Source organism: Aedes aegypti, chromosome 2 (assembly GCF_002204515.2).
Source record: "Aedes aegypti strain LVP_AGWG chromosome 2, AaegL5.0 Primary Assembly, whole genome shotgun sequence".
NCBI lineage: Eukaryota > Metazoa > Arthropoda > Insecta > Diptera > Culicidae > Aedes > Aedes aegypti.
Window position 1 is genome coordinate 165,589,369 of NC_035108.1, and position 20,751 is coordinate 165,610,119.

Genomic DNA, 20,751 nt, shown 5'->3' on the forward strand with positions numbered 1-20,751 from the left:
AATATATCTGGTACCAGATAGCAAAAACTAAAAATCAGGGTCAATGCTGAAGATTGAAGAGTTTTTCCGTAGCCTATCGCAAATCGTGTAAAATTATTTTCAAACAAAAATACATATGTTTCAAATTGATTTTAATAGAAAAAAATTTAACTTTTTTTTCAAGGGCTGAATAATGTATATAAATTTATTTACATTAGAGTTATACTGTTAAAATAATTATTGGCGCTAAACTCAGATTAGAAAAGGATCCTGCGTTTTGATATTTTCATACGATATGGACAAATTTGGAGGACTTGGTCTAACTTATTTATGAAATATTGTTAGTACAATTAAAAAAAGGTTTATATTTAAAAAAGTTTTGGACAAAAAGACATAAAATATTTGTTGAAATGTCTAAAAGACCGTCATGGAGAAATTGTTGATCTGATGAATCTCATGTTGGATCCAAGAAAAGATATTTAAAAAGAAACAATGTATCCAAATACATGTCATTGTTCTCCTATGAAACTTGCTAAAACTTTTGACATAAATCCAAGATTGCATCTTCCAAGTAATTTTCAAAAGTTTGATCAACATATCAATAATCTTGTCGAAAAATTAACAAAAATCTTACCTAGAATACCAAAAGGACCTCGTTATTTATTTATTAATCAAAGAACTAGCCATGAAATTTGTTTTGGATCATTGGAAGATTCGCTGTCAATCTGCAGAAATCTATAAAAATCGCGTCAAAAGCCTCTTAAGAACTTTGTCGCAGTCAAACTAGTAATCCAGACAAGCCTTCATCAAGAATCAGTATCGTTAAGAACCCCAGATATCCGCCAAACGGAACTCTTAATGAATCTGTTGAACTAGGTTTTCAAAAGATCTCTCATGAAATGTTTTATTTCCGCTAAGCTTATTGCCAACCTCTACGAGTCTACTAAGAATTTCAAGCAAAATCAGCCAAGGACCTTTTCTACAATCCACTGAAAATTTTATAAACAATCTACTAATAACCATTTCAGTGATCTCTCAGAAAGAATGTTTAAATACTGGTCAATTATCGTTTCGATTTCCGTTAGGTTTCCAGCAAAGATCTCATACAAAATTTGCCATGAATTCAAATGGAATTCTAACAAGTATCTCTATATAGCAAAAACTAGGTAAGAAGTGACGGTAAATTTCAATTAATTTTTCGCTTAATCTGAAAATTGCTTTACAATGTACAAAATAGCAAGAAAATTTGGTAGTATTAAATTTTCTATACATTTGTCGATCAATAGTTATCAAGGTTGAAAATAAATTACAAAGAATGATTTTGGGGAATGGTTTTCTGGCAAATATCATTCTAGCGAATTGATTCTGGCAAATGTCATACAATCAAATGGTCAATTGAAATCGTCTAACCACTAAAGAGACATTTAAGGCAGTTTGACATTATAAATTTCCATAGATCTTAGTGGAAAATGCTCATCAAAACGAGCCTCAAAAGTGGGAACTATTGAACGGCAAAAAATTAAACATTTTAGTTGATATGTTTGTTTCATACTAAGTGAAGTGTCCGCAAAGCTGTCCGTAATATGAATCAAAACGGTATCTTTTCGAAAAATATTACATCGCAGTGATCATTAGTCGTACACTCAGAAATGGAAATATTTACAAAAATACTTAAGCACAGACAAACAAACTGCTAGAATTTGTATCGTTCATTCTCAACGCTATGGACAATGGCAAGCATGTATAAGCCCTCTACACTAACTTTGGTAAGTGGTCGTGCGAAAATCACGTGGTCATTTATGGGGGAAGAAAGGCTCTAGCTAATGACCAAGGTCCATACAAATTTTCAAATTTTGTGTGGATGAAAGACCTTAAGAAAGGTCTTAAATCTTAAAAAAAAATGATCGCGTGGATAATGGACAGCCCTTATGCCTTAAGGTGAAACATCTCGGAATCCAAAGATGGCCATCACAATGGCCGACTTCTCCCCCTACTCACGTTTTCAAAGGCACAAAACAGGAGAAATAGTTGGCAAATGTTCCTGATCTTCTTATTTTAAGCTTTCTGCTAGTGCACAAAGCCAAAATAAAAAGTGCACTGTTGTGGGATGCTTTCTTCGCGAGATTTGTGCCTTTGAAGTTTTAGTGCAATCTTAGAAGTTGATTCCAAACTGTTTCACCTTAAGGCATTTGACTGAATCGACATACCATTATTAATCTACAAATTGAAAAATAGGAATGGAGCCAGGACTCTTGAATTGGATCCAGTCTTATTTATCGCATCGGAAACAAATAGTGCGCTTTCAATATATATTCACAGTGCATATTTCAGTAACCTCTGAAGTTTCCCCAGGGCTCTCATTAAGGTCCACTTCTATTTATTTTGTATGTAAACGACATTTCTTTTGTACTTTAAAAAATTAAAAAAGGACTACTCTTCAAATTAAGTTTAAAAATATGTAATTCAATAGCATTTAGCCGAAAACATGTTACATCTTCTTTTGAAGTATTTTTAGGAAATCAATTAGTGCACAAGTGTAAAATTGTAAGGAATTGTAAGGCGAATCTTAGACTCAAAGCTCACTTTTATAGAACATTATAATTCCATAATAAACAAAGCAAACAGTATGCCATGCCATACAAGAAGAAGGCATAGAATCAGTACAGAAGCAATTGCTTTTATAAGCCCCTCGGAAATTGATTTGGACTGAACTGCCACTTCCGTCATAGCGCGTTGCAAGCTCATCAATTTGGAAACACTAAAGCAACGCCGGGAATTCGCAATGATTGTTTTCATCAACAACATTATTTCAATCCATGTAGGCTCAGCTGCGCTTCAAATAAGAAAATTTTATTCAGAAGAATCATACAGAAACAAGTACAGAAAGCATTATGCTAAAAACCTACCAGTTAATCGTATGATGCGTCAGTATAATGTACATTGCGAATTTTTTGGCATTACTATGTCCAAAAAGCAGCTCAAACACGACAAAAGGACAATAGAAGTAATGCATAGCATGTAAGAATTTATTGTAATTATTGTATGTAGTATACTTATGCTTGACGAAATAAATAAATAAATAAAGTATCAAAGATACCCCGTTTTACGGTATTTGTAACTATGGGTTTTCACATACTTCTGAAAGAGCATTAGTTATAGTGTAACCAATACCAACAGTTTTTTGAAAAAAATGAACTTGGCTGTACGAATGTCGACCATTGTAGTAGATGGGAATATCCCCAATCTGGTTGTCTATAATTAAAAAAAAATTAAGCCCGCATAGCCGTAGCGATACACGCGTAGCTATTCAACGAGATAATGCTGAGGGTCGTTTATTTCATTTTGCTGAATCAAAAATAAAATGAATTAAAAATCTAATGAATCAAAAATAAAGCTAATTTTTAATATTAAATTTCGAATAGGGTTTCGAATAGGGCGAATAGAGTATTAATGTAACTTCGATGATTTAATATAATACTAACCTAATATATCCATTGTTTGAAAGGTCATTACTCAAATCTAGATCTAATTCTTCTGGCCAGCGCATCGAACCTGTAAGATAAAGAAAGAGTAAAAACATGTAAAATTGATTGTAGCACGTTTTCATGGCATTTACTCAAATCATTATTGTTATTGTTCGCGGTGACATTGAAGCATTTCAATCTTTTGCGCAAAAAATCCTTATCCATGGCGGTTTCCTCATTCCCATACGCCTCGCACATTGCTACAACCGGCTTCAGAGAAAATGTATTCCGAAACCACCGGTCCAAGCATTGACAATTCAGCTGTCGTATCCCAGTCACTTCACGTGGACATTGTTGTCAAGCCTGTCGAACTGGCGCTCCATCAGTAAAACGGAATCGACTTAATTTTGCGTTCGAAACGTAAACAAACTGCCTAGCCAGCGCATTGAGCTGAGATGATGACGGAATCACTCAAACAAACAGGTTTCACGATCTGTGAACAACATGTGATAGCAGGGATGCAAGTTCAAGCTGTGCAACGGGCTATTATTTTTCGTTCTCTTCGAAAGCTTTGAATTGTGGCGCGTAATCTACGTCACCATTATACAGGAGGACTACACGTGGCACTACCAACGACCGCGGTGGTTCACTAAATGAATGATTATATGAAGTCCGTCCTCCATTCGCTACATCGAAACATCTTTACCCCGTTGGCAATTATTAAACAAACAAACACCCAACTGACGGTGTGGCTTAACAATTGTGAATCCTCGAGAAACGAGCAACAAGCGAATAGGCGTCCCATATCATCATCCGACTAGACCCACCATCATTCCCTGATGTCGTTGGTTGGTGCCTGCCTATATAGCCTACATCAGCGTGCGAGTTCCATGTCCCGTGTGAGCAAAAGAGTGAACACACTCTAGCCCACAAGAGCGCAATATGTTTGTGTAGACAGTTATCACGAAAAATTTACACGTTATCAACGTAATTATTAAATAAATCAAAACACTTTGTCCCACCAGCACCACCACCATCGCCATCGCCTTTGTCGATAACGGAGAGTCGGCTCCTGAAGCAGTAGTTTCCAAAGCATGTTTTAGCTGGGAATACATTTCAGGGATCGCATTAGATTTATAGTTAGAAAATACCCTACCCATAACTTCATATTTGTAACGTTCGACAAAAGTAGGCGTTGGGTAAATGGAATACCAAGTGTGCATTTTATGTCAGTATCATACCATATCAGTACCATAATGGTAAGAAACTTTTTTTTTAATTACCAAGAACTCGGATTGCTTATTTGAAACTGATATTTTGTACAGCTAATATCACATAGTGAGAAAATAATTTTGATAGCAATTTCATTGCTACTACATTATGAGGCTCATTTATAATCTCTACGTGACTGTTATGCGATTACTTGCTAAACAAAACAACTTGGTATTTTTTTAAATTTTCTAGAGCAATCTCACACAGGATGTCTTCTTCTTCTTCTTGGCATTTACGTCCTCACTGCGACAGAGCCTGCTTCTCAGCTTAGTGTTCTTATAAGCACTTCCGCAGTTATCAATTGAGATCTTTCTTTGCCAAAGTTGCCATTTTCACATTCGTATATCGTGTGGCAGGTACGATGATACTCTATGCCCAGGGAAGTCAAGGAAATTCCCATAACGAAAAGATCCTGGACCGACCTGCTTTGCTTTGTAAGCGCGGACTCTAACCAGTCGGCTAAGGAAGGCCCCGTGCTATGGGGTGTTACCTGTAAAAACCTGGAACTATCAGGGAATTTTTTTCAACCTGGAAAAAACACTAGAATTCTCAGGGAATTCCGATCACAATCAGGGAAATTATTTTAAGGCAGTAATCCGACAAAGGATTTTTGCGTAAAAACCCAGATCAACCATTATTTGCAAGAAAATTACCTACCATCGAAAAAAAAATTCGACTGCGCCGCTATCATAAAGCTGTTTGAGCTGTTCGTTCAGTGAGGATCCTTTCGAGTATGAAATTTCATCGACTTACCAAAACATGATTGACGTTTTCAATATCTCTATATTTAATCAGTAAAGTATGTTAACATATCTAGGGCCGGTAGCAGGTTTCTTTTTAGAGATTTTAGAATTTCTACTCCATTTCATCTACGGTTATTCCAAAGAATTGTTCCAAAAATTCCTCGAGTGAATCTCATCAGAACATTCTAAATAGTTTCTTAAAATCGACCCGTATTTCATTGAGTTTCCCTAGATTTTTTTCTATCAATTCTCCAGCATTTCATCCAGAGATTACTGGAGTTCTTCCAAACATTTTATAATGAATACCTAATCAAAATATCTCCATGGAATATTCAAAAATTCATTTAAGGTTCCACACCAGTTAACACTTAAGCATTTTTACAAGAAATCGTCCGATCATTCGCACACATATTTTTAGGCCTTTTGTCCTATGTTTTTTGAGGAGTTCCTTCACAAAATCCTGCGGAATATTATCCACAGATTCAAATGATTTGTTTTGTTTTTTTCTTACAATTATTTTATTAATGATCTAGAAAAGCTTAACTACCTCAAGAGTGAGTTTTTCTAGAAATCCCTATTCATCAAGGGTGACTTAAAAACCTACACAAGTTTTAACAGAAGGTACCCTAAGATTTCTAGTTGAAATCCTAAAGTTTTTCTAAAGAACATTTTTAGGAAAATGCTGAGAAATCCTGGAAGCAGTCTGGAGTAGTTTCTGGTTGAATATTCCAATATGCTGTAAACGGGAGTCTTGGAGGGTGTTCTAGAAAAACCGATGGAAGAATCACCGGATAAAATCCTGGAGGACTTTCTAGAAAAAATATAAAAATATCAGAAATAGTATATAAAGGAAGGGGCCCAGATAGCCGTAGCGGTAAACGCGCAGCTATTCAGCAAGACCAAGCTGAGGGTCGTGGGTTCGAATCCAACCGGTCGAGGATCTTTACGGGTTGGAAATTTTATCGACTTCCCAGGGCATAGAGTATCTTCGTACCTGCCACACGATATACACATGCAAAAAAATGGTCAATTGGCATAGAAAGCTCTCAGTTAATAACTGTGGAAGTGCTCATAAGAACACTAAGATGAGAAACAGGCTTTGTCCCAGATGGGACGTAACGCCAGAAAGAAGAAGAAGATATAAAGGAATTCCTGTTGGAATCACGGATATATTGTTTGTGGTATTTTTTTTTTTTTTTTGAAAAATACAAGTTTTTTTGCTAAGATACCCAAAACATTTTTTTAATTCCTTAGGAAAATTCTTGGAGACATTTCATGGGAAATAATAGCTAAATGAACTTCTGAAGACTAAAGAAAATCTCTCAAATAAAGTTATTTATTCATGCATCTAACCTGGAGAAATTATTTGTCGTAATATCACGATAAATTTCCAATACATATATTCTCCTAAATTTTCTTTTTGGTTCTTGTTTAGTCTCTTTTTTAGGAGAGTTTTCCAAATTTCCTATTTTCTAGACACTCAGGGCCCAAACGCAATGATAGCGGAACGGCAACGGAAAGCGGAATCGGTTTGCCAGTATGAAATATAACATGCTTCTCGATTCAGTGTTGGTTCACCTTCCTGCGTTCACAGCTCAATCTAGATGGTGTGATTCATGCTGGCGAACCGGTTCCGCTTTCCGTTGCCGTTCCGCTATCATTGCGTTTGGGCCTTCAGTAACTGCCAGAACTACTTCATGCACAATTTTTAAAAGATTTGGAAAATATCTGATTTCAGAAAAATAAAATTTTTGGAAAAGTCATCTGGAATTTAAACAACTTTAAATTTAAAATTTCGTAACACCTACGATTAACCCTTACTTTCCCAGGACTTCAATCGACTATTCCTTTACGAAAAAAGCGTTTTTTATAAAACTTGCTTAAAAAAATAAGGATGCAAGTGGGCTGTATTATTCGAAGCCAATTAAAATAAATTACTTGACAAACACAGACAAACAGACGTAACACTGACGAAATTTCCATCGACCACTCATTTAACGTTCATTTCAAATTTTTAATTTTCCAACTCTCACAACTAGAAGCGCGCGAATCGCTTTTTCTTCGTGTTTGACGTTTCACACTACCACCAACTGCAGGTTTTGTTGCACAAAACTGTATTTCGTGCAATATGCTCACCAGAAATGGGTGATCAATTTTGAAGAAATGGGTTCTAAGTGTTCCGTCTGTTTGTCTGTGGTTTTACTATTGAAAGAGTTGAGTGTTGGGTTAATCTGATATGTATAGAATCTGATATGTTTTTGTAACTATTGCATTGCATTTATCTGATTCAGTTTGCATTGAGTTCTTCGATAGCTCTGGAGCTACCATGGAAAAGAGAGAATTAATTTAGAACTCTTGAACATTTTCGAATGAAATATAACAATTCATCATTTATCTTATTAATTACGTTTAAATTTTTTACAGATCGGACGCAATTAACCGGGGGCTTGATAATCTGTGTTTCTATTATCCGAAAATCTGTAGATCCAAAAGATTCACGGATTATTTGCATTAACTTAGATGGGAATATACCTTACCAAATATGTAGCACATGACATTTGTAACAACCATTAACACGATTTAATGAACTTGAGACATTTTGAAGGTGCAATTTGGCTTTTTTCAGATGATTACTTGCAAAAATATCGGTTTATATTTTAATGTCTAGAAGTGTATAAATTGCTATTCAATCAAAAACACTTGAGGGGCCCAAACGCAAAATGGTGTAAGTGACATTTTAATCGCTTCTGAGTTAAGTTGCGTTGCGTAGGAACGGAGTATTTCGTAGATTGCATACTGAAAACTGTCATATTGACTTTACCAGTCTTATTCCAATTACTTATGGAAAACAATTTTGAAAGAAATAGTTGTCCAATCGGAAGTTAGAGATGGAAAGATATGAAAATGTCCATTGCCGGCCACGCCCATCTTCCGTTAAGAGGATGATGATGATATGACACCTACTTTAAGAGAGGCCAGCGACTCACTGATTAATCGCTTTTGAGTTAAGTATACCAAAAAATCTACCGTTTTCAAGATTTCAAACGATTTTTCCGTCCAACAGAAAACATAACATAATTCGTAGAAGATTGGCTTGTTTCTGTTGCTCCCATATAATTTGTATGAAATGAAAAATTGGTGAAAAAAACTTCAAAGTTGATTTTCTTAAAACAAGTTTTTTGTCACCTACACCTCTTTGCTTCTGACCCCCTCACTGGTCATTATTTTGTTTTAGCCATACAAAATTAGAGTATTTATTGAACCTGGAATAATTTTGTGAAACCTGGAAATATCAGGGAATTCTATTTCGGTAAACGTATAGACATCCTGACAGATTTTAATAATCTACTTAGTACTTATCATTTGATGACTCTCCACGATATCAACTCAAAACTAACAAAAATATCGAATTTGATAAATATGCAATTGTAGGTAGTATCGTAACCAGTAGAAAATTAATCATTATGAATGACATCCCTGCTTAAGTTAACATTATTATCGGCCACTTCATGCAGATTATCTACTTCTTTATGATTATTCTATCATTATCAATTGAAAGAATAGCCTATTTTAAAAATAGGTGCAATCTCTTACGAAAAAAAAATCCAAGCTAATTTTCTACATAAACTTATATAAAATATCGTTTTTAGAAGGCTGTGGCTCATGTAGTTTTATTGAGAAGTACAAATAACAATAAGTAAATACAGAAAGATTGAATATCTGATATTTTTGCATCAGATAAGCAAGCCTATGGGTAAACCAAACCAATTCAGTTCACATTTTGAGTATTATCCCAAAGGTGAATACTGTTAGTATTATGCAGAAACTGTTAGATACATTAATCGATTACAACTTTGTCGAAGATCGATTTCAAATCGAACGTCTCAAGTTATGTTGTTTGAATGTTTTAAGTACAGTACCAATGTTAGAGTAAGGTGGGGCAAAAGTTCGACCTTAGTGGGATAATCAAAGTTTCCAGGAAAACAATAGCAGTTGAAACAATACAAATACCATACAGTGAGCCTTCAACATATTGGCTATAATTTTGCTGAACAAACTTGTGTCCAAATATTTACCCATTATTGATTATAACAGTTTCAAAATTGATTGTCTTATTCGAACTTTTGCCCCACCGGTGGGGCAAGAGTTCGAATCTAGTGTGGGGCAAAAGTTCGCTGGCTAAAACACAAAATATCGATCTTTTTATGACAGGCATACTTTACACCAGCCGTAAACTTAAGTTTGCCGAAAAATACACACTAAATTTTCATCAAAAAATTGCCCAAAACCGGGTTAATTGAAATATACTCAAAAATAGCAGTTTTTCGAAAAACTAAGTGGAAATGTAAAATTTTGGTGACAGTTTTCACACGATCAGACAAATTTAAATAAATTTGAAGATAATATGTGGATTTTAGGTAATTTGCAAATTTTTTCGTGATTTTATACATGGGTCGAACTTTTGCCCCGCTGATTCGAACTTTTGCCCCACTATGGGCCGAAAGTTGTTTCCAAGCATTTATGCAAAATTTAATACACCTCAAAGCAACCTTATGATAGGCCTAGAAACGCCTTTATATAAAATATTGAAAAAGATTTTATCTTCAATTGGTTCCATGCAACGAATGTTTGACCAAAAATTACAATATTCACGTCAAAAAACAACAAATAGCCATAACTTTTCCAAATCTCAATCGATTTTTATAATATTTGGAGTAAAAGTCTCTTACTTGAATAAAATTCGAACCACCATGACATTTATAAGATTTGTTTTGAATTGAGCTAGAAATCTTAAATAGAAACTCTTACCCCACTCGAACTTTTGCCCCACTTTACTCTATATTGTGTTTTATTTTACATTTTTGCGATTACATGGATTACCTATGAAAATAATGTTCAGTGGTATTTAAAGTACGACTATGAACTAAGGTCTATAGATCCGAAAACACCAAACTCTTACAAGTTATTTACTTTAAAGTTTATTTTGAGATTGAAAACATCGTGAAAAGCAAAGTACGCCTAAAAGTATTAAGGTGAAGATAAATCGAAGCCAAACTTCAAATTTTCAAAAGCACGGATCTGGAGAACCAAACACCCGTTTAAGCTGAAAACTTAAACGATTGGTCACCACCAGCGAGTGACCAATCGATTAAGTGTTCAGCTTAAACGGATGTTTGGTTCTCCAGATCCGTGCTCTTGAAAATTTGAGGTTTGGCTTCGATTCATCTTCACCTTAAACAATCATGACAAGAATTGGGGAACGGATCGCATCCCCGAGATAGTAACTTATGATCATATGGTTAAAGTGACAACTTTCGAAATGAAATAAAACCGTTAATGATCAAACAGAATCAACTATAACTATAACTAAGGCTATCGGCTATAAAAATTACTTTATTTTGCCAATTTGTATGATGAAACAGAAATTATACACAGTCGACTCTCCACATCTCAATATCTCTCTCTATGTCGATAATTGTTTCGGTCCCATCATTCTGCATACATTTTCACTCTCCATATCTCGATATCCTCCTTATCACGATATCTCCCTATCTCGATGTGTCTTTCGTTCCCGATTTTCTCTCCATATGTCGACATGCCCATTATCAAAGGTTACTAGACTAGATTTTAGCGATTCAAAAGAATTTGCGAAGACGAAATTACATATGTTTGTTTTTAATTTTCTTGGGAGTGGTTTTCAATCAAGTATTCATTAAAAAAAAAGTTCTATGTCTCCATCTCTCCCTATCTCGATGGTCCCCTTCGATATCGAGATGTGGAGAGTTGACTGTAGAATCAAAAAAATAGATTTGAGCACCTTATACCTTTGAATTCCGCCCTAATTGCCTATCTTTGACAAATACATATATTACGTCTACCACTTACAGCCTTTTTCAGTGCCAGTTACTCGTATCCACTCGAGTGAGATACGAGTAACTGACACTGAAGAAGGCTACAAGCAGTAGTCGAAATTTTTGATTCTCTATTGAGATTCTGCTTAGAGGATTCGAATACATTAAAAAGATAAATTATGTATTCAAATTTCTTTATATTAAGTGGGATTTTGAAATATGCAAGCTTTACATAATAATTTCATCAATTAATTTATGATCGGAGGTTTGCCTGCGAAAAAAAAATCTGCGATGAGTTTGAGCAAGTAACTTTTCAAGAGCTTTTCCTAGTGTAAAAAATGGCACACTGCATTATTGAGACCCTTATTTTGATAGTTGGAAAACAAATGTTGACATTGATTTTTCATAAGCATTGATGAGTTAAGCATAACAAGGAAGTCTGAGAACCACTGCCTGTATGTAGCTCACGCGCCAGGTTGTTTTTCCTGTTTTATGAATGTATTCGATGGTATAGCAACAAGCGAAGTAATAATTCTATTAAGCAGAGGGAACGTTACAACATACTTACAGTCGGGAGCAAGCGATAGGGAATTCCGAACATGGATTTCTTAATGTCCTGACACATATAGCCAGTATCAACGTAATTGTAAGAGCTGGTTGAAGGCTATCTTCCTGTTTGTGTACCGCGAGAAACCGGCTGCAACTTAAATGACATAAATGGCATATTTTTCAAGGAAGGGCAGTTCTCAGCCGGGGTTCTTAGCAGGGCCTTCCTTAACCGAGTGGTTAGAATCCACAGCTACAAAGTAAAGCCAAGCTGAAGGTATCTGGGTTCGATTCCCGGTCGGTCCAAGATCTTTTCGTAATGGAAATTTCCTTCACTTCCCTGGGTATAGAGTATCATCGTACTTGCCACACGATATACGAATGCGAAAATGGCAACAAAGGCAAAGAAATCTCTCAGTTGATAACTGTGGTGGAAGTGCTAATTGAACACTAAGCTGAAAAGTAGGCTTTGTCCCATTGAGGACGTATTGCCAAGAAGAAGCAGTCACTAACCATCCCACTCACCGCTTCCAATTTTCGGTGATGCCTATAAAACTAAGTAGACATCTCTGCGACTTTTTTGATGAAGATATTTAGCAAATTATAACTTTTTGCACCAAAGTTGCTGCAAGTAGCCTGGAAATTTGCCTGGCTTAAGCACTCGACTTTGGTGTGATGGACTTCGATTAGAATGAATGCTCTAACCCACAAGCTTTTGTAAGGGAACGTACGTATTTTCAGCCGTTTTGTTCTCTTCGTCATGGGATGTGTTTGTCGGCTAAACCTGCTGAAATTCTGAAAACCAGACGAGCTGTGACATGTTTGTAAACGGCAATATTTCCGGCAACCTCAAATTAAGTAAATAGCAGTATTTTTCTGATTGAGACAAAAACTTGTTCCACTGTGTTAACTAAATAGTTTTCCTTACGGTGAAAATGAATTGAAGACAAACATCAGATTTTCAAGAGCACAAATCTGGAGAACCGAACATCCGTTTGAGCTGAAAACTTAATCGATTGGTGACCAGCAGCTAGTGACCAATCGATTGAGTTTTCAGCTTTCAGCTTAAACGGATGATTGGTTCTCCAGATTCGTGCTTTTGAAAATTTGAATTTTGGCCTCGATTCATCTTCACCTTAAGGTGGTCAGCTCAAGCTGGCGCACCCTACTTTAGTTATGAATGTGAATCTCGATTCGAAAGGTTCTGCGTGTTATCAATCTATTTGTTCCGAAGAGAAACCAGTTATTTAGATATTGCGTGTCACGTATTGATTATCGGTTAATACACCTCGCTTATCGTGCACAGCATCAGCGAGGTGGTTCTGCGCAACGACTTAAGGCTAAGTAGCCCGTCATTCTTTTTGGCATCAATGATGACTTTTCAGCTTGCATTTCAAAGTGATAACACTCAGTCTTGATAGTTTATATTGACTTAAAAATGTATCATTGTACGCGCTAACATGCATAAAGTATGCTGATACTTTTTCAGCTGTGTCAGTGCAAAACCAACTGATTTTCTTAGATTCGAAATCGTGAGATGAATTAGCAACAATCATCGACGACGCGTACAAATTTCAATGACGGCCTACTTCGCCTTAAAGGATGAATTGATATTTCGAGAAAAATACTTTACTTTTCTTTTTTTAACATAATCCCTCCATAAAAAAGTGTTCATGTTTTAGTTTTAAAAGCACACAGTCAGGCTTGTAACTCTCATACGAGTTGAGGTTACATAAATTATTAAAATAAATATGTACAGCTTTAGAAAAATAACATAATTACGCAATGCACTTTGAATTTGAAGACAAGAAATAGAAACGAAAACTCAGCCAGCAACAAGAAACTAAATTGATCAGGGGTAAAAAATAAACCCGGATACCTTCCATAAAAGGAAAAAGGAAAAAGGAAAAAGAAGCGAATAATTATTGTTAGTCAACGACGAAAGAATGCGCAAGATGTGGAACCCCCAAAAATACGAAAACAAAAAATCTTTTTGTGCCGTTTTTATTTTCACGTGAAAATAACTAAAAACATCATCACGTGAGAAGGTGAGTACAAAAACGTCTGACACTGCACATTATCGCGCGTAATGAAAAAAAAAATCCCATCGTTATAAGTTTCTGCATGCAACTAAAATGGGTAGCTAATTATACCGAAAAATTGTCTGGACGTTCGACTGCAACAAAGAACAACGCATTTTTACATTCGCTTGTTTGTTGGAGTGATGCATCAGATAATTGGAATAAATATTGTGCCAACGTCTGCCTCAGATAAAGATGTTGGATTAGAATTGTTGGAAATGACAGTGACTAACTTTGATGAGCTTAGCATCGCATCTATCCAACATAAGAGCACAAGTTCGTAAAATTTTGATTGTTTCTGGATTGAATTTCTACGTAACAAGTCTTGCATAATTTGGGATCTCGCTCTAAAAGCCATTGGTAATCGAGTATGCAGCTCCTTGTTTCTAAGCAAATGAATGAATCAAGATGAAAACTATCACCATTGGGAGCCCGGATTACGGTACTCATCAATAGAAATGGATAATTAGTGTTTTGAACTATCATAACATGTTTATAATTCGAGTATTTTCCAAGCAGATCTGAACCATAGAGAAAAAAATCGAATATGTCAACAATAGTTTTTTTTCGAATCTTGATTTCATTCACTTCTGTAAACTGAACTAACGTATTCTTATTTTGAAATTTTGTCTTGACAAACTTCTTGACTTTTCTACAATATTTCAGTCAAAAATGTTTGATCTGAATTGTTTTTGGGCTATTGAAATGACCATAAATTTTACTGATATTTTTGGGTCAGACTCATTTTGATTACACCAGTGCACTTTCAAGCCGAAATATTCAAGGCTAAAAACAGGTTTTAAAATAAACAATGTATCTAGCATTATTTATTAGCCGTAATCAAAATGTGAGGGCACTAAGCATAATCCATCAGAAGACCGTCCACTTGGCTGGTTTACAGGATAGATAAGAAAGAACATATGTACTCAGACTGCTACAATGATTCAAACAGACATCTTTCTACAGAGAAACAAGACAATCACTTACACAAAATTCAAATCTAATCAGTATTCAAACAATTTTGAATGAATAGTCTGGAAGCAGTTTGTTTGGCAGATTGACTGAACAGCCAATATGGAACAAATAAACACAGGCATCTTCCGAATTATAGAATAAATAATTCATTTTGGCCTACGTATGTCTTGCGTGATTTAGAGACAGTATGCTCAATCCAACACAGAAACATAGCACCTAAATGTGGCAATAAAAATGTTGATTTGAAAACAGAAATCAATTTACCTTTGCGTCTGACATCTCGTTCCTTTTCCGTGTTTGCAATTTTCGTTTCCGATCCATCGTTCTCCTCGTCCTGATGTGTGGACATCCATTCGAGACGGCGCTTACGATTCGGCATAACCACGGAATATGAGCTCTCCTGCTGAGCAGCTGCGGCGGCTGCAGCTGCAGCAGCCGCCGCCGCTGCCACTGCCACGACGTTAGTGGATGTAGCCGTGTTGGCGCCACTATTAGTAGGTAATCCGGACTGCATTTTGGTGTATTCTACCGGCCAAGACTCTTTCGAATCTGGAGGCGAGTCTACGAAATTGTTGCGATAGTCCTGGAAATTGTTCGGAGACCCACTGTAGTTGTCGTCGTTGTCGAGGGTGTAGTTTTGAGATATCTGCAAATGATAGAAAGAAGTAGGTATAAGAAAACTTTCGTCTGATTAAGGTGTTTAAAAACTGTAAAATTTAATATCTCGTTTAATAACATATCTCATTGAATAACATTATTCTTTTTTGCAAGGTGAATGAAATAGTAAAATACAAGTAGGATGTCGTTGGTAAATGATAGGCATGGCGTACCATTGGTATTACGCATATCTGAAGGAATAAAATAGATCAATTGATATGGTCCTTTGCCACTTGCCTAGCAGCAGCAACTCCTATTTCTACCTTCTTGCGGTTATGGTATTTCAACCGTAACATAAACATTAGCAAAGGAATGTCAACGAAAGAATACGGACCGGTACAATGAGCAAAGACTACAGTGGCGAAAATGGACTAGCGATTGAAAACTCGGTATAGACAATATAAATCTCTCAGTTTCATCGGAAGTACACGCATACTCCCCAACTAATGAAGGTGTGCTGAGCAGGATCTGGTTCGAACGTTTAGAAATCATCATTTCATCTACCAGAGCTGCGGCAACAATCGTGAGCTGGAAACAGCTTTTATTGTGATGGACGCAGAGGTGTGTAATCGGGTGGTGGTTGATCCACGAAATAATATGCAAGTTAAGGACGTCAAAACCATCATAGAAGATTTAAGCACTCAGGTTGACCAGGAGGAGTAGTTCATATCGATGATTGAACAGTTCAGCGCCCACTGCTTGACGAACGAGAACAGACTACGACTGATAGATCTCACCGTCTCCAAGAATATGATCATTCGTGGCACCTATTTCCAGCTCAGTCTCCCGAATCAATATACTTGGAGGTCACCCCAGCAAACAAAATCTCAAATCGGCCACAACCTGGTGATGGTGAAACTGCTCCCAAAACTATCAATCATCAACGATGTATGGTACCGACGCCCGCCTCGGTACAATCTAGCGCGACTGAAACAACCGAACGTCGCAAATGCGTACGCGCAGCATCTTGAGGCAGCGTTGCCGGATGAGAGCGAGCTCAATAGGGCCCCTCTTGGGGAATGCTGGAAATCGATCAAGGCAGCCATTAATGACATCACATAAAGCATTGCCGCATACGTGGAATGAAGTGTAAGAAACGATTGCTTCGACGAGCCGCAAAGTTTTGGAGAAATAGAATTAGAGGAAACAACGAATCCGCCTATTCCTGAACCAAAAGCGTCGCCTGGAAGGTATCAGAAGACCAGTTCCAGAGGCAAGTTCGTGGGATTTTATCAAACGGGTCCCACCGACGGCCGCTCGTCAACGAATCAGATCTTTTTCGTGTGGCAAATCTTCCAGAAATGTCGCGAATGTTAAGTCCCTACACATCACCAGTTTATCGATTTTAAGGTAATAAGACGGTATTGATCCTGTCGTAGGTCGTAGGTCGGCCTGTTGTTCAAGCCGGACTTAATAGTTGAAGTACGATTTTCACAACATCCAAACATTTTGTGTGCTCTCGGATGAACATTTGAAACGCGAAGCAACAAAATTAGAACTGGTGGTGCTTGGAACTATGTTGTGTACATGAGAACGGTGTGTGGTGGCCATAAATGATCTAAGAACTCGCTCAATTTACAGCGAACCGTTAAATATTTCTTAATGAGTTTGTGAATAAAAAAAAACATTTTTGAATCAATCTTAAAGTAGTAAATTTTTTTGATTGATTTTGGAAACTCATTTGATTGAAAGATGTTGAAATCGAATGCAAATACATTTGGTCTCATTTCTAGCTTCATAAATGTCAATTTTCATCCGATTCGTATCGATTCGATAACATCGATTCTAATGATTCGATTAAATCGGTGAATCGATTCGGCAGTTCAAATGGGAATCGATTCAGTAACATCGATGTTCTGAACAAATTTGCCCAACGCTAGTTCGCTCCAATTGGGACAAGAAGGCGCGAGGCGCAGCGTGCTAGGTGAATTGACCAGGTGCAACAGAATCTGTAGAACGTGGCGAGGTTTTATCGTGATAATTGAATTCGAACCAATTTTATAAGTAATATTAGCAGGATCTATCTATCTATACCTTGTTGTGTAGATTCCTGTTGTTGTGATAGTGAAAAACCCTAGGAAAAACCTCTGATTACTTCAAGTGTTTCGGGAAGAATCATAGGTCAACAAAATGCATTGGCCCAGACAGAAGTAAGCTGTGCAGAAGAAGGCAGCGAAGGCAGAATAAGCGAGTGTAAGCAAATCACAAAGTGCCTTATATGTGCCTACTGAGCAGATCACTGACACTTGAAGAGTAGATCCAGATATCCAGGCTTAATCAGAGTATAAAAAATCAAAACGGAAATAACACAGTTGAATTTAAATCGCTCTACCGATAGGAAACCGTAGCCAAGGGAGCCTGGCGAAAGTACCCAAAACCAGTCAATACGGCACCGATGTGGTCGAGAGGCCCGCCTCCGTACGCATCGGCTAGTCAGTTCCAAATGGTATTTTCCACAGTGGACCCAGAAGGTGATCGGCTCACCACTGTGGATCCGGCCAAGAAGCTGATGACCCTCAAGACGATCAATTTCACATTCGACAGCTTCCTGTCTGTGTACGAAACGCTCAGCTACGTGCCACATCCGTTCGATCCGGGACTGCTGAAGCAAGAGGCCACCGTACAGGTCGAGGAAGTGCCACTGAACCGCTGCATGGAGGACGTACTGACCAAGAACATTAGCACCAACGCAGGCAAGGGCCGCCAGGGTCTCGAATGAGTGATAGGTAAGCGTAGGTGAAAGAACTGGCCAGTTCCGCAGCTACCAGCACCAACGAAATCAGCTACCGGCGGACCAGGCGCGAAAGCCCAGAAGATCCACGTATAGTAACAAACGTTGCACGGCGTGGTGCTAGTGCCAACCAGTAGAACTAGTTGGTTCCCGCCAACAGCGTCGTCATCCTGATTTTGAGCCAACTTCGCACGAGACGCTGCGTGGGGCAAGTTACTCTTTAATTCCCTAGATTTCAGTAGAACTACCTATCCGTTAATGCCAAGAAGAAGAAGAAGAAGAAGAAGAAGAAGAAGAAGAAGAAGAAGAAGAAGAAGAAGAAGACCTATCTTTATAAACTATTTTTTGGTTCTCCCTGGAACTCCCTTTCCCTTTGAACGTCGTTTTGTTATCGTTCAGAATCAAAATTACGGAAAACGTATCATGTTGGTTATTTGCTATATCATGATTAGTAAAACAATAAATTGTACGTACAAATTAGGGACAAAAGGGCAACACCAAGGGCAATTCAAAAGTAGTCTTCTTCTTCTTCTTCTTCTTGGCATTAACGTCCTCACTGGGACAGAGCCTGCTTCTCAGATTAGTGTTCTCATGAGCACTTCCACAGTTATTAAAAGGAAAATAACCATCATCGTTTTACAAATTTTCAAAACCAGTTTTTTTGCTCAAAATTCAAGCAATGCTCAAGAAAATCTATCATTGCATTGCATTTGCTATCTGTAATGCAATGATAGATTTCCATGAGGATTTCTTTAAATTTGAACGAAAAAACTGGTTTTTCATTTTTGATGATTGCTGATGATTGAATGATGTATTCTTGAGCCTTAACCGAAAGCTTTCATTGCCAAAGTTGACATTTTCGCATTTGTATCTCATGTGGCAGGTACGATGATACTCTATGCCCAGGGAAGTCAAGGAAATTTCCATTACGAAAATATCCTGGACCGACCGGGAATCGAACCCAGACACCTTCAACATGGCTTTGCTTGGAAGCCGCGGACTCTAACCACTCGGCTAAGGAAGGCCCCAAAGACTACTACTACTATCGTAAATAATGGTATTGCAATAGCAATAGCAGATGTTCTTTTGCAGCTATTACGTATGCGATCGGCAGCCCATAAGCGACTTCAATGCGTGGGCAACGGGGTGGACCAGCCGTTGCAATAACCAAAAAGGCCAACAGAAATGTCTGGTCACGTTAAATGTATAATTGATAAATGTGGGTACGAAATGCTCCTTTCTCAGAAAAGGGCACATAATCAATTGTCGACTTTATGTTCTATTGTGCTAATTTTAAAGAAACTATGAACTGACGCGTCGATGACTGTTATACTCATAGTAATTATCCAGCGATTCGTTGGCAGGCATAGAGTTGCGCTAAATAACTCAACGCTTTGACGGTGAGGTTTTTCATTGATGCCCTGAAGCACGAATGGAAAAGTTCAGATATGAAGGAGAAAAGTGTCGAGGGAGTAAAAGCATTAACCTAAGAATTCTAATGTCGCTACTGTTCGTGTTACCAACATCTAGTTTGCCACGCGCTGATAACCGGGCCTCAAAGTGTCAAATCAATTTTAAACACCAAAACAAATCATTGGCATTCAAAACACAGCGAAAACCCATAACTGAAGGTAATAGTAGTTTACGAAACAAGTTGCAGAATGATGATTTTTACAGCACGAGTCGTAAATTTATCCTACGAGGCTTCAGTGCAGGAAAGTAGGCCGTTTCATGACAGATTGGCGTGATGAAAAACAGCCTATTACGATGAGAAATTGCAAAAAAATTATTAAAATCAGTTTTGTGAAAACAGTGCCACTAGGTTTCTACTACTAATATTTCTATTGTCGAGGGTGACGAACGAAGAGCCGGTAGACCGTCGAATAAGACACTGGACCCCGATGGTATCTCAAATGTTACCTTGAAAGCGGGTGCAAAACCGTAATGTAACGCAGCATAGATCACGATATCCTACCATATGTATGGAAGCAAAATTAATTGGTGCTATTACTAAAAAGGGGAAAACATTGGCGTAAAGAGTTATCTTTCTACTAGATACGACGGGCAAGTTGTTGGGAAGGTGAATCCTCAACAGGCTAGTATCGTATATGGAAGATTCAGACGACCTGTCTAACAATCAGTACGGATTCGAGAAAGGTAAATCAACATAATCCAGACAGCTGAGGTGGCAACCTAATATATACCACTTGGTTATTTTCTACGGGTTTTCGGCCCCCTCTCCCTTTGATTTCACTATTTCTTTTCATTTGTTTGGACCGTGGACTTGGGCCATCATTTACTCCTTCCACCTTCAATATCCCTTTCGGGACATAATTTTTTGAAACGGCTCGTTCAGGGCCGGTTTCAAATATACTTTGTTTCCGTCTTCAGTAATCTATAGGGTAGGTGTACCAATTATGGATGCAATATGTCAACAGGATGGATAAAAAT

At 37.4% G+C, this 20,751-nt stretch overlaps 1 protein-coding gene and 1 pseudogene across 6 annotated transcripts in view; one reads left to right on the forward strand and one right to left on the reverse strand.

Moving 5' to 3' along the window:
* LOC5572295 (transcription factor CP2) overlaps positions 1–20,751 on the reverse strand; it is a 93,123-nt gene that overhangs the window by 14,453 nt on the left and 57,919 nt on the right. For 5 of the 6 annotated variants that reach the window (XM_021843029.1, XM_021843030.1, XM_021843032.1 and 2 more), the window contains 2 exons: positions 15,177–15,558; positions 3,462–3,531 (listed from right to left, as the gene is read on the reverse strand). In XM_021843029.1, the coding sequence (XP_021698721.1) occupies positions 3,462–3,531; positions 15,177–15,558 (452 nt within the window). Of the gene's footprint in view, positions 1–3,461; positions 3,532–3,595; positions 4,027–15,176; positions 15,559–20,751 lie in introns of those variants that run through there. The other variant, XM_021843033.1, reaches the window with a different exon arrangement.
* Positions 15,712–18,831, forward strand: LOC5572293 (annotated as a pseudogene).